This window comes from Crinia signifera, chromosome 7 (assembly GCF_055691185.1).
Source record: "Crinia signifera chromosome 7, ASM5569118v1, whole genome shotgun sequence".
NCBI classification, from domain to species: Eukaryota; Metazoa; Chordata; class Amphibia; order Anura; family Myobatrachidae; genus Crinia; species Crinia signifera.
This window is the reverse complement of record NC_139223.1, coordinates 164,018,019-164,030,641: the sequence shown is the minus strand read 5'-3', so window position 1 is coordinate 164,030,641 and position 12,623 is coordinate 164,018,019. Positions and strand designations below refer to the sequence as shown.

General features: G+C 48.3%; 1 protein-coding gene across 1 annotated transcript; it reads left to right on the top strand.

The window, feature by feature from the left end:
• Window positions 1–8,392: 8,392 nt before the first annotated feature.
• Window positions 8,393–9,632, top strand: LOC146019608 (gamma-crystallin M2-like). The gene is made up of 2 exons (XM_083152118.1): window positions 8,393–8,641; window positions 9,312–9,632. The coding sequence occupies exons 1-2, from the start codon at window positions 8,393–8,395 to the stop codon at window positions 9,585–9,587; spliced, it is 525 nt and encodes a 174-aa protein (XP_083008244.1). The 3' UTR covers window positions 9,588–9,632.
• The last annotated feature ends 2,991 nt before the right edge of the window (window positions 9,633–12,623 follow it).

Below are 12,623 nucleotides of genomic sequence, written 5' to 3'. Positions count from 1 at the left end.
AACTGAGGCTGCTAGAATGGGATTTGGGGATGAGTTGATTAAGCGTATTGGGCGGTGGGAATCGTCTCGCTTTCGGTCTTATGTTCGTTTAGGGGATTGTTGAGGTTGACTGTGTTTTCTCTGTTTTAGGGCAGCCTCCGTGCCTGATTTGGATTTTAGGACATTCATATGTCTTTTGGGGAGCTTTACGGGCTGATGTCAGACCGAACGGCCGCCAGCTGGGTTTGGATAGAGAGAAGGCAGTGGTTCGCTGGCGGGGAAAACGCGGTATGGTATGGAGTGGAGTGCTGCAGGAATTTCACCGTTTTGTTCGGCTCGATAGGGTTCCCGACATATTAGTTTTGCATGTGGGCGGGAATGACCTTGGGGGCAGACCATTTAGGGAGTTGATAAGGGATATCAAGTTTGATCTCCTACGGTTATGGGCAATGTTTCCGGAATTAATCACGGTTTGGTCAGACATCGTGCCACGCCATTATTGGAGGGATGCGAGGTCGGCTGACAAGCTCAATAAGGCACGGATTAAAGTTAACAGGGCGATTGGGCGTTTTATGGCCAGGAACGGGGCTGTTGTGGTGAGGCACAGGGAACTTGAGTCTGGTGCCGGGGCATTTTGGAGAGGTGACGGTGTGCACCTGAATGCTGTGGGGATAGATGTTTGGTCTTTGGGACTACAAGAGGGAATAGAAACAGCGTTCCGGATGTGGGGGGGGCGCACAGGGTTAAGGGTTTAACCTCGTGCTTTGTGGCGGAGGGGGGTCCTCGAGGTTGGTGGCATTGAGGCTTAATTATGCGGCGGGGAGGGCCCCATGAGGGGGCTGGACTCCCCTGGGTGAGGTTAATTAATGAGCACTGGGTGTGTACAATTGGTGCCCTCGAGCCAATCGCTATCGGCTGGGGGTAAGAGCTCCTGGAAGTGCTTAGAGGCGTGGATATATATTTATTGAGGGCCTCGGGGACCACCTTCCGTGGGAATGTTTTTGGATTATTGTTTAAAATTGTATTGTTTCAATAAAGATGGCTGCTGTGGCCAATTTTATCCAACAAGAGAGTTATGTCATTTGTGGGGGGTAGTTGGGCACAGCGATTAGACAATACCCTGTCATGTAGGAGCCGGACTGGAGGCAAAGCCTGGGGGTAGGCTCCCCTGACAGGGTTTGTAGGGAGCTGACTAGCAGTTTAGTCATAGGAGGAGTGCTTAAGGAGAGGGTCATAGGGGGAGGGGCTTAACGGGGTGTTGGAGGGGTTTATAAGCAGGATTCAGGCAGGAAATAGGGGTCACTGGGAGATTTTCTCAACAGCTCCCACCCACCCTTCCCTATTTTTTATAGTTTAGGTAGAATATTTGCTAGGATGTCTTTTTGTCACAGTGGCCTGTGCGGAGGGGGGTCCTCGAGGTTGGTGGCATTGAGGCTTAATTATGCGGCGGGGAGGGCCCCATGAGGGGGCTGGACTCCCCTGGGTGAGGTTAATTAATGAGCACTGGGTGTGTACAATTGGTGCCCTTGAGCCAATCGCTATCGGCTGGGGGTAAGAGCTCCTGGAAGTGCTTAGAGGCGTGGATATATATTTATTGAGGGCCTCGGGGACCACCTTCCGTGGGAATGTTTTTGGATTATTGTTTAAAATTGTATTGTTTCAATAAAGATGGCTGCTGTGGCCAATTTTATCCAACAAGAGAGTTATGTCATTTGTGGGGGGTAGTTGGGCACAGCGATTAGACAATACCCTGTCATGGGAAGTACACATTATGCCATACACCGTAATACCTATTACATATTTTACCACATGCCATAATGCCCATTACATGTTATTCCACTCACCGTGATGCTCATTGCAAATTAGTGGATTAACATGCTCATTGCCATGGGATTATCCTGCTCTGACATGGGTTACATGCTCTGCCAGGGGTTAACACGCTCGTTGTCATGGAGTTACAGTACATGCTCTGCCAGGAGTTACATGCTCTGCCAGGGGTTAACACGCTAGTTGTCATGGAGTTACAGTACATGCTCTGCCAGGGGTTAAATGCTTTGCCAGGGGTTAACATGCCCGTTGTCATGGAGTTACAGTACATCCTCTGCCAGGAGTTACATGCTGACATCCAGAGACAGGGAGGCAGCAGACACAGAACAACCGGCCACCCACCTTCCACCTTGGAACACAGTGACCTGGACATGGGTGGGGAACCAGGTCTGGGACTGCTGGGCTGGAGACATGGCACCGGCACCTGCTGCTGCTGGTGGCGGCTGGGATGGGGAGCAGGGCGGGCTGGATTCTGCGGAGTGGGTGGTACTCCCGCGGGAGGTGGCCTCTCTCTGACCCAGCTCCTCCCGGCACCCAGGGACTACCTATCCTCCTGTCGTCCAGCCACTGTAAACTCCCAAGTTAGGCACTGAAGTCGGAGAGTGGAACGACACTCAGAAGGACCTCTATGATGCTGCTGCCCCCACGTCGGCCTACGTCCGCCCACATCCGCACCCCCAATGCCGCTGCTGAACAGCTGACTCCGGCGCACTCAGACCCGGCACACTCGCCACCAAATAAAAAGAAAAAACTTTGTGTCCAGACCAGGGCCCCCCTTACAGGCTTGGGTAAACTGTACCTGCGAGAGGGGGGGGGACCCCTGACAGGAGAGACAGCAGCACCTGATCACCAAGTTTATACATACACAGGGACTGTGTCAGTACACCGTGCAGCGTGATATACCTGGATGTATGAGGTATATCACGCTGCACGGTGTACTGAGGCTGGATGTATGAGGTATATCACGCTGCACGGTGTACTGAGGCTGGATGTATGAGGTATACCACGCTGCACGGTGTACTGAGGCTGGATGTATGAGGTATATCACACTGTAAGGTGTACTGAGGCTGGATGTATGAGGTATCTCACGCTGCACGGTGTACTGAGGCTGGATGTATGAGGTATATCACACTGTATGGTGTACTGAGGCTGGATGTATGAGGTATATCACGCTGCACGGTGTACTGAGGCTGGATGTATGAGGTATATCACGCTGCACGGTGTACTGAGGCTGGATGTATGAGGTATATCACGCTGTAAGGTGTACTGAGGCTGGATGTATGAGGTATCTCACGCTGCACGGTGTACTGAGGCTGGATGTATGAGGTATATCACGCTGCATGGTGTCCTGAGGCTGGATGTATGAGGTATATCACGCTGCACGGTGTCCTGAGGCTGGAGGTATATCACGCTGCACGGTGTACTGAGGCTGGATGTATGAGGTATATCAGGCTGCACGGTGTACTGAGGCTGGATGTATGAGGTATATAATGCTGCATGGTGTACTGAGGCTGGATGTATGAGGTATATCACGCTGCACGGTGTACTGAGGCTGGATGTATGAGGTATATCACGCTGCATGGTGTACTGAGGCTGGATGTAAGAGGTGGTATATCACGCTGCATGGTGTACTGAGGTTGGATGTACACTGTATGAGACACCTCTCTGCATGGTCTACTGAGACTGGAGGTGTGAGGCATCTCACGCTGGGTGGCATATTGAGGCTGGCATGCCTTTAGATAAAAATAAAAAATAAAGGACTTTGCTTTGCTCACACGCTAATGTTTCAACAACACACAGATAACAATCTTCAGAGTTCCCTGCAGGTGACACCTGTGGAAACAGCACAATCCCTGTATAATGTGATCACATGTGCAATTCATTGTCACACTCAGGCAGTGTCATGTGAGCTTTATAGTCATGCACGGAACCCCATGTATACATACAGCCCAACACCAGTCTTTTCCCTTTGTTAGAAGTCATGTATCCTATTCGCGTCTCTGTCACAAGCCTGAACCCACTGGTCCTTGCTACAGCGCTGGGGTGAGCGGAACATTGTGGATGCAGATAGTGGGATCAGGGTTCCCCATTGTGTAATCTGTGTAATGTATATAAAGGCTCTCGCTGGCGGTGTTCTCAGCATGGAGAGATTACTGCAGACATATGTTCCCTGATACTATAGCACCAGAGGAAGAAGGTACTGTAATACAGAAGGTGTTGTGCGCTCTGATGAATTATATTATTATTTATCATTATATACCGATTTGGGGTTTGTCCGGCTCTTTGTATGCTATACTGTATAAGCAGGATATATATTATAATATTTTGTGCACTGAAGCTAAGTTATTATTTCCCAAATTTTAAACTCAGATGGAACGTGATAAAGAATCTCTTAGCAGAGACCATAGTCCAACCATAGTCCGCCCTGGCGATGAGCTGGAAGCAGAGGGATTCTTTACATGATCACAATGCGCCTGAAACCGGCATCTTAAACATAATCTGGGCAGTGGTGGAGCTAGGTGCCACAGTGCCCGGAGCAAGGGCATGTTACGATTTTTAGTAGGCGGGACTCTTGCGCAACAAAAAGGGGTTGCGGCCTAATGGAAAGGTGGCACGGCATCACAAAAGGTGGCGTGGCAGTAAACATTATACCACACGCCATTATACCCGTTGCACATTTTAGCGAACCTCCTAATACCCATTACATATTTGACACAAAAGTGCCACTTACCTACATGCTTATTGCTAAGGGCTTCATGCTTGAAACCAGGGGCTTCATGCTCGATGCCAAGGGGCTTCATGCTCTATGCCAAGGGGCTTCATGCTCGATGCCAAGGGGGACATACATTGCTCGATGCCAAGGGGAGGGTGAAATGCTGCTGCGGCCCGCTCCAACAGCCAGGCAGAGAGAGTAGTGCACTGCCTGACTGTATAGTTAAAGCAGGTCTGTCCACCACTATTTTCAAGCCAAGCCAATAGGAGCTTGCAGTCCAGCAGCCACCAATGCCATTTCCTGGCTGCTGGACCACAAGCACCTATTGACTCGTGGTCTAGTGGGAGACGTGAAAATAATTGCGGACAGACCTGATTTGTGTCCTCATTCCTGCGCCACCCGGCCATGGCTCACACAGCTGATATTGTGACCCATGGCCAGGCGGCACAGAAGTCAGGACACATAAGGCGATTGCTGGTCTTAGATCTACTTCTAGTCACACCGTACCAAACTGGTACAATATAAATATATGTTCGCTTACATTCTTTATTCCCCCACTTCAAGTTTCCACATCAGTCACTGATTGAAAATAATAAACATGCTCTTAACTAACTTCTATAGTGTCCCCGATGGACCCCTCAGAGCCTTTTTATGGTTATAAACATGAGATGAAAGTGTGATAATGAATTAAGTACATAAATGTGTAACCATTCCAGGGCTCTGTAGGGAAGGGGACGAGAGTCATTGTACAAGACTAATATAATAAATAGAAGGGTTCAGCCCAAGTGTTATTACTTGGCTTATGATAACAGTGAAATCAGTTACAACAGTAAGAACTGGAGGCTTCCAGATTAATGGCGGACTGGTCTCAATAACACCCCAATGGTGGCAGAAGTGGGAATGAAACAGAATGATATATTATGGATTGTATCGACCAGGTGGCTGTTTCTGACTAGCCCTGATCTCAGTGAACAATGGTTACCGGCAGGTATACTGTCCAGTCAGGGGCAGTGTAAGGCTTCTTGGCATCCTAGCCAAAGCTTCAAATGACAGTATGGAGGTGACGTCTTGGAAGTCCCACAGCTACCACATGTATTAAATACAACAGGGATGTCTTCCTCATATACATCCTTAATTTTGTCAAATGTGGACTCTGTGGCACTCTAGGCAGCTGCCTAAAGTTGGCTTATGTTAGACCTGGCCCTTATCAAAGAGTTAACTCAGATTCCAGAGTGTATGAGGTTAGTGACTGTCTTACTCAGTGGTTGGAAGATCCACGCATCTAAGTACTCAGGTGAGATAGGGGCGTATCCCCAATGACCTGCTTTAGTTCGGTCAGTCCATGAGGGTTGCGGCAGCTCTGTATGTACAGTCTCCCCAAGGTTGTAGTTGAGCACAAATGTGTGTTCATAAATGAGGAGGGAACAAAATTCCAAATTACTGGTGGAGGGGGGACACATATCTGTTGTCCTGTACAGCTATCCCGTGACACACTTACCATGTTTCTCTGGCCTTGACTCTCAGGATTCCCTTATTTATTTATGTATATAAAGATCGACTATCACTTATCCAAATATCCATTATCCAAATTATTCTGAAAACCATATTCGCCAAAATTAACTTTTTTGTTGCTAAAAACCTAGTGTGGACCTCTGTAACTGGCACTACTGGGGTCATGATATGTAACTGGCACTACTGGGGACCTCAAACTGGCACTACTGGGGACACAATCTGTAACTGGCACTACTGGGGACACCAAACTGGCCCTACTGGGGACACGATATGTAACTGGCACTACTGGGGACACGATCTGTAACTGGCACTACTGGGGACACAATCTGTAACTGGCACTACTGGGGACACGATCTGTAACTGGCATTACTACTGAGGACCTCAAACTGGCACTACTGGGGACACGATCTGTAACTGGCACTACTGGGGACACGATCTGTAACTGGCACTACTGGGGACACAATCTGTAACTGGCATTACTACTGTGGACCTCTGTAACTGGCACTACTGGGGACACGATCTGTAACTGGCACTACTGGGGACACGATCTGTAACTGGCACTACTGGGGACACGATCTGTAACTGGCATTACTACTGTGGACCTCTGTAACTGGCACTACTGGGGACACAATCTGTAACTGGCACTACTGGGGACACGATCTGTAACTGGCATTACTACTGGGGACCTCAAACTGGCACTACTGGGGACACAATATGTAACTGGCACTACTGGGGACACGATCTGTAACTGGCACTACTGGGGACATGATCTGTAACTGGCACTACTGGGGACACAATCTGTAACTGGCACTACTGGGGACACAATCTGTAACTGGCATTACTGGGACACGATCTGTAACTGGCATTACTACGGGGGACCTCAAACTGGCACTACTGGGGAGAAGATATGTAACTGGCACTACTGGGGACACAATATGTAACTGGCACTACTGGGGAAACGATATGTAACTGGCACTACTGGGGACATGATATGTAACTGACACTACTGGGGACCTCAAACTGGCACTACTGGGGACATAATATGTAACTGGCACTACTGGGAACACAATATGTAACTGACACTACTGGGGACATGATACATAACTGGCACTACCGGGACACAGTATGTAACTGGCACTACTGGGGAAACGATATATAACTGGCACTACTGGGGACCTCAAACTGGCACTACTGGGGACATGATATGTAACTGGCACTACTGGGGACACAATATGTAACTGACACTACTGGGGACACGATATGTAACTGGCACTACCGGGGATACAAAATGTAACTGGCACTACTGGGGAAACGATATGTAACTGGCACTACTGGGGACATGATATGTAACTGACTCTACTGGGGACCTCAAACTGGCACTACTGGGGACATGGGGCCAGATTATCTAAGCTTCAAAAGTGATAAAATGGAGAGTGATAAACAGCCAGCCAATCAGCTCCTACCTGCCATATCACAGACTGTGTTTGAAAAATTTCAGACAGGAGCTGATTGGCTGGCTGTTTATCACTCTCATTTTATCACTTTTGAAGCTTAGAGAATTTGGCCCATGATATATAACTGGCACTACTGGGGACACGATATGTAACTGGCACTACTGGGGACAGGATATGTAAATGACACTACTGGGGACATGATATATAACTGACACTACTGGGGACCTCAAACTGGCACTACTGGGGACACGATATGTAACTGGCACTACTGGGGACACGATATGTAACTGGCATTTTAAATGTGCAAGAAAATTATTGCTTGGCATTTAAAGTCTGCCTGAGATAGGACACAAACTTTGTTTCATGTTTTAAATATTGTTTCATTGACAAATAAAATATATTTGTGTTATGTCATGTGTTTATACAACATAAATGTTAGATACCTCAATATACCTATTACAATAGTAATAATGGTAATTGTTTAGTTTCACGGCGGCAGCATGGCCGCCCGCTACTTCCGGGTTCGGCGCTCGGAAAACTATCTAAAATAAAGTCCATGCCAACGTGAATTGGTTCATACCCCCACTATCCACGTTAGTATGGAGTTGATCTTAGATAGCGTGGCGAGCGTAGAGAGCCACCGAGCCCGTAGCGTGGGCGAGCAAAGGGGACACAGACACTGCTGTGACTGAGACGCTGCCGCCGTGAAACTAAACAAGTACCATTATTACTATTGTTATCATTATAACTATTAATACATTTACTACTATTTTTTTATTATATTATTATTTTTACTTTATTATAATGATATATATTTCTTACTTATTACTATTAATAATACTAGCATTACTATTATGATTTTTTTATCACGCCCTTTGTAATTTGACTTCTCATTTGTTCATGACAGATGCAGATCATATTTTATGAAGAGCGGAACTTCCAGGGGCGCTCCTACAGCTGCGCTAATGACTGCCCTATGCTGAGCTGGTTCATCAGCCGCTGTAACTCCATTCAGGTCATACAAGGATGCTGGGTGATATACGAGCACGTCAACTACAAGGGACACCAGTATTTCCTGCAAAGAGGAGACTATCCCAATCTCCACCAGTGGTTGGGATATAACGATTCCATCAAGTCCTGTTTAGCGATTTCACCAGTAAGTGTGCTCTATGGACACTATGGGGGAGGGGCACCTAATGGCATGTACACATGCTTCGATGTGGCGGCCATCGATACCGCAAATGGTCCTCAGTCATCGACTTTACACCGAAATATGACATTATTTATATTCGGCTGATCGATTTACCGTGTCTACAATAGATAGACAGTCTCCATGGAAAAGGTCGACAGATTGCATTCTTTTTTTCCCTTTTTTTTTCCCTTTTATACTTCACCTACCATGTTGGCATAGAAGGAGAAAGTAGTGGGGCCCAGTGTAGCGAGCCACCGTGCCCAAAGCATGGCGAGAGAAAAGCGATTGTCAAGTGAAGGGAGGGTACATGTTACACTAATTTAGGGTCCATGTCACAAAAATTGGGAATAACTCATGTCGATATTTTTAAATGTCAACATTTTATCGACCTTTTGGCCCTGTTGACCTTTGAATTTCGGCCTACTGACCCTGTCGATTTACTGACCATATAGACACTGCGTAGATCAATCCACAACTGAACATTGTAGATCTTGTTATAGCACAGATGCCTGTATACAGGTGACTATGGGCAGGGTTCCTGCGCACGACGCCCTCTGTACTGCCAGCAGTCATCGTGCCGCATGTCCCCCCAGTATATAATGATTCCTGTTCTCCGTATTCTCCTCCTATGCAGCATAAAGGATCTTACAGACTGAGACTCTACGAGAGGAATAACCTCGGGGGCCGGACGCTGGAAGCCATGGAGGATTGCCCTTCAGTCTACGATCGTTATAGTCACAACGACATCCAGTCCTGCAATGTGTTTGATGGTTACTGGATATTCTATGAGCTGCCCGATTACAAAGGGAGACAGTATTATCTGAGCCCAGGAGAATACAGACGATTCAGTGACTGGGGCGCACCCAACGCCAGGGTCGGCTCGTTTAAGAGAATTGCGGAGTTTTCTTAGGGCCATTAAACGTCTGTTGTGCTTTGTGCAGCTAGACAAGTGACTCTTCAATGACTATGGGCCTGATTCAGAGGCAGCTGCTGTTGTATCGGCAATAGCGACTGCAAAGTGGGAGCGATATGGTGCAACTGGTGACAGCCTTCCCGTTATGCACCAGGTTGCGACAGGCGGGACACGTGCTGAGACGCCCACTTTTAGTGACCATGGACAGGCTGTACACTTGCGTCATTGGGCGGCTTGGTGATCTCAACTCAGTTTCGTTACATGCATAGCAGCAAATAATGGGGCAGATGTACTATGCCTGGCAAAGAGATAAAGTGGAAAGAGATAACGCACCAGCCAATCAGCTCCCATTATCTCTTCTCCAGGCTTAATACATCTGCCACATTCTCTCATACAAACATCGGTTTTGTGCCTACAGTACCTCTGAATCAGGCGCTTAGGAATCAGGTTTCTCTTTGTATCCATTGTACATTTAGGGTAATAAAACTTTACAATAAGCAACAACCTTGTTATGTTTTTAGTTAGTAGACAATGAAATATGTTAATTCAATTCTAGGCATAGTGGGGGTTATTCTAGTTCACTCTTTCTGACAAAATCCTTCTTAGATGGACAAAACCATGCTGCACTGCAGGGGGGGGGGGGGGCAGGTGTAAAATGTGCAGAGAGAATTAGATTTGGGTGAGTTATTTTGTTTCTGTGCAGGGTAAATACTGGCTGCTTTATTTTCACACTGCAATATAGATCTCACTTTGAAGTAAAACCCCACCCAAATCGAATTCTCTCTGCACAAGTAACATCTGCCCCACCTGCAGTGCAACTGGTTTTTTCCATCTAAGAAGGATTTTGTCAGAAAGAGTGAACTAGAATAACCCCGGCCAGTGTCACAGGGGGATGCAGTTACAATCCCGGCGGTTGGAATCCAGGCGTTCAGAATCCTGACGCTGGAAATCCGACACTTTCTCCCTCTGTGGGTTTCCACGACACCCATAGAGGGTGAATAAATTAGTGAGCCGAGATTAGTGAGGCACCGGGCCCGCTGCGTGGCAAGTGCAGCGAGCCCCCAAGGGGGGGCATCCACGTCCCCCCCTTGTCGGGATTCCGGCATCAGGACTTTGAACGCAGGGATTCCGACCGCAGGGATTTAGAACCAATCCCGTCACAGGATAGTTTCCTCCCCTCCTGCAGGAGACTCCTTGAATATCAGCAATCTCCCCGACTCCTTGAATAGTTTAGCAAATTCCCTGATTTCCCCTAACCCACATTATGCAGCTGTTACATTTTTGGAAAAAATAAATAGGATATATATGGTATACATTCAATTGAAATCATTAGCGCCATTTCCCTGCATTGTTATAGGGCACAGTGATCCCTATGGCTACAGACATTTTATACAAGGTTTCTTATAGGGACCACGTCTGAAGAGACCACGTCCGTTTACAAAGCCACTCCCACTTTTCCGGGAGGGTGCGCACACATGAAGGTGTGTGTGTGGGGGGGGGGGGGGGGGGGGAATCTCCAGGAATCTAAAATGCCTGAGGTGGCAACCCTATCTGTTAACTCAGGCATGTCCAAACTATGGCCTTCCAGCTGTTGTGAAACTACAAGTCCCATCATGCCTTGCCACAGTTTTGCTATTAGGAAATGCAAGGCATGCTGGGATGTGTAGTTTCACAACAGCTGGAGGGCCACAGTTTGACCATGCCTGGACTTTAACTAAACACATTAACTAATGGCAATCATTCCTGGTGGGGTGACAATGTCATGGGACCAGACTGCTGCTTCTTGTGCTAGGGAAACTGTAAATTTAGTTCGGTACTCTTTACCTAGAAGGGCGCCCATCGCGGGCATTGCATGTACATCGCATGCCATTATAATGGCATGCGATGCGACCGTTGCGATGCCCGCGATTTTACATAGAAATACATGTTAAAATGTAAATTGCGTCGGTCGCATCGCATGCACCCAAAAAATCGCATGCGATGCGACCGACGCGATTACCGCGATTTCCCATAGGGAACAATGTTAAATGTCCCAATTGACCCGATTTTCCATAGGGAACAATGTTAAATGGCCCACAGAGGCCAAATAGGCACCCTGAAGTGTGAAATGACCCCCCCAATTGTTAAGGCCACCCCACGATCAACGTGAACCCGAAGCGTGGCGAGCGCAGCGAGCCCGCGAGGGGCGGCGGTACGCGTCCTGCGACCTTTTCATACCCCCACTATCCACATCGTCGTGGAGTTGAGAATAGAAAGTATGGCGAGCGCAGCGAGCCACCGAGCCCGAAGCGTGGCGAGCGCAGCGAGCCCCGCGAGGGGACACGGATACCTTCACAGGTATCCGCGTCCCCTCGCGGGCTTCACAGGTGTCCGCGTCCCCTCGCGGGGCTCGCTGCGCTCGCCACACTTTCTATTCTCAACTCCACGCCGACGTGGATAGTGGAGGTATGAAAAGGTCGTAGGACGCGTACCGCCGCCCCTCGCGGGCTCGCTGCGCTCGCCACGCTTCGGGTTGACGTTGATCGTGGGGTGGCGTTAACAATTGGTGGGGCCATTTCACACTTCAGGTGCCTATTTGGCCTCTTTAACATTGTTCCCTATGGGAAATCGCGGTAATCGCGTTGGTCGCATCGCATGCGATATTTTGGTCGCATGCGATGCGACCAACGCAATATTTTACCTTGCGATGCCCAAGATAAAAATCGTGGGCACCCTTCTAGGTAAAGAGTACCTTTAGTTCTCCTCTCCTCTGCACTCTGCAGTGTAAGCCACAGCCAGCCGAGAGTGGAGGTCACACTGCAGACAGTCACAGCCAGCCGAGAGTGGAGGTCACACTGCAGACAGTCACAGTCAGCCGAGAGTGGAGGTCACACTGCAGACAGTCACAGTCAGCCGAGAGTGGAGGTCACACTGCAGCAGCCACAGCCAACTGAGAGTGGAGGTCACACTTCAGTCATTCTGCAGGAGATTCCCTGACATAGCAGCAATCTCCCTCTCTCCCTCATTAGTCTACCAATCTCCCTCATGTCACCT

Coding starts and splice junctions, on each gene's coding strand:
- LOC146019608 (XM_083152118.1), top strand. CDS start 8,393: ATGCAGATCATATTTTATGAAGAGCGGAACTTCCAGGGGCGCTCCTAC. Junction 8,642..9,311: donor CCTGTTTAGCGATTTCACCA/GTAAGTGTGCTC, acceptor CCTCCTATGCAG/CATAAAGGATCTTACAGACT.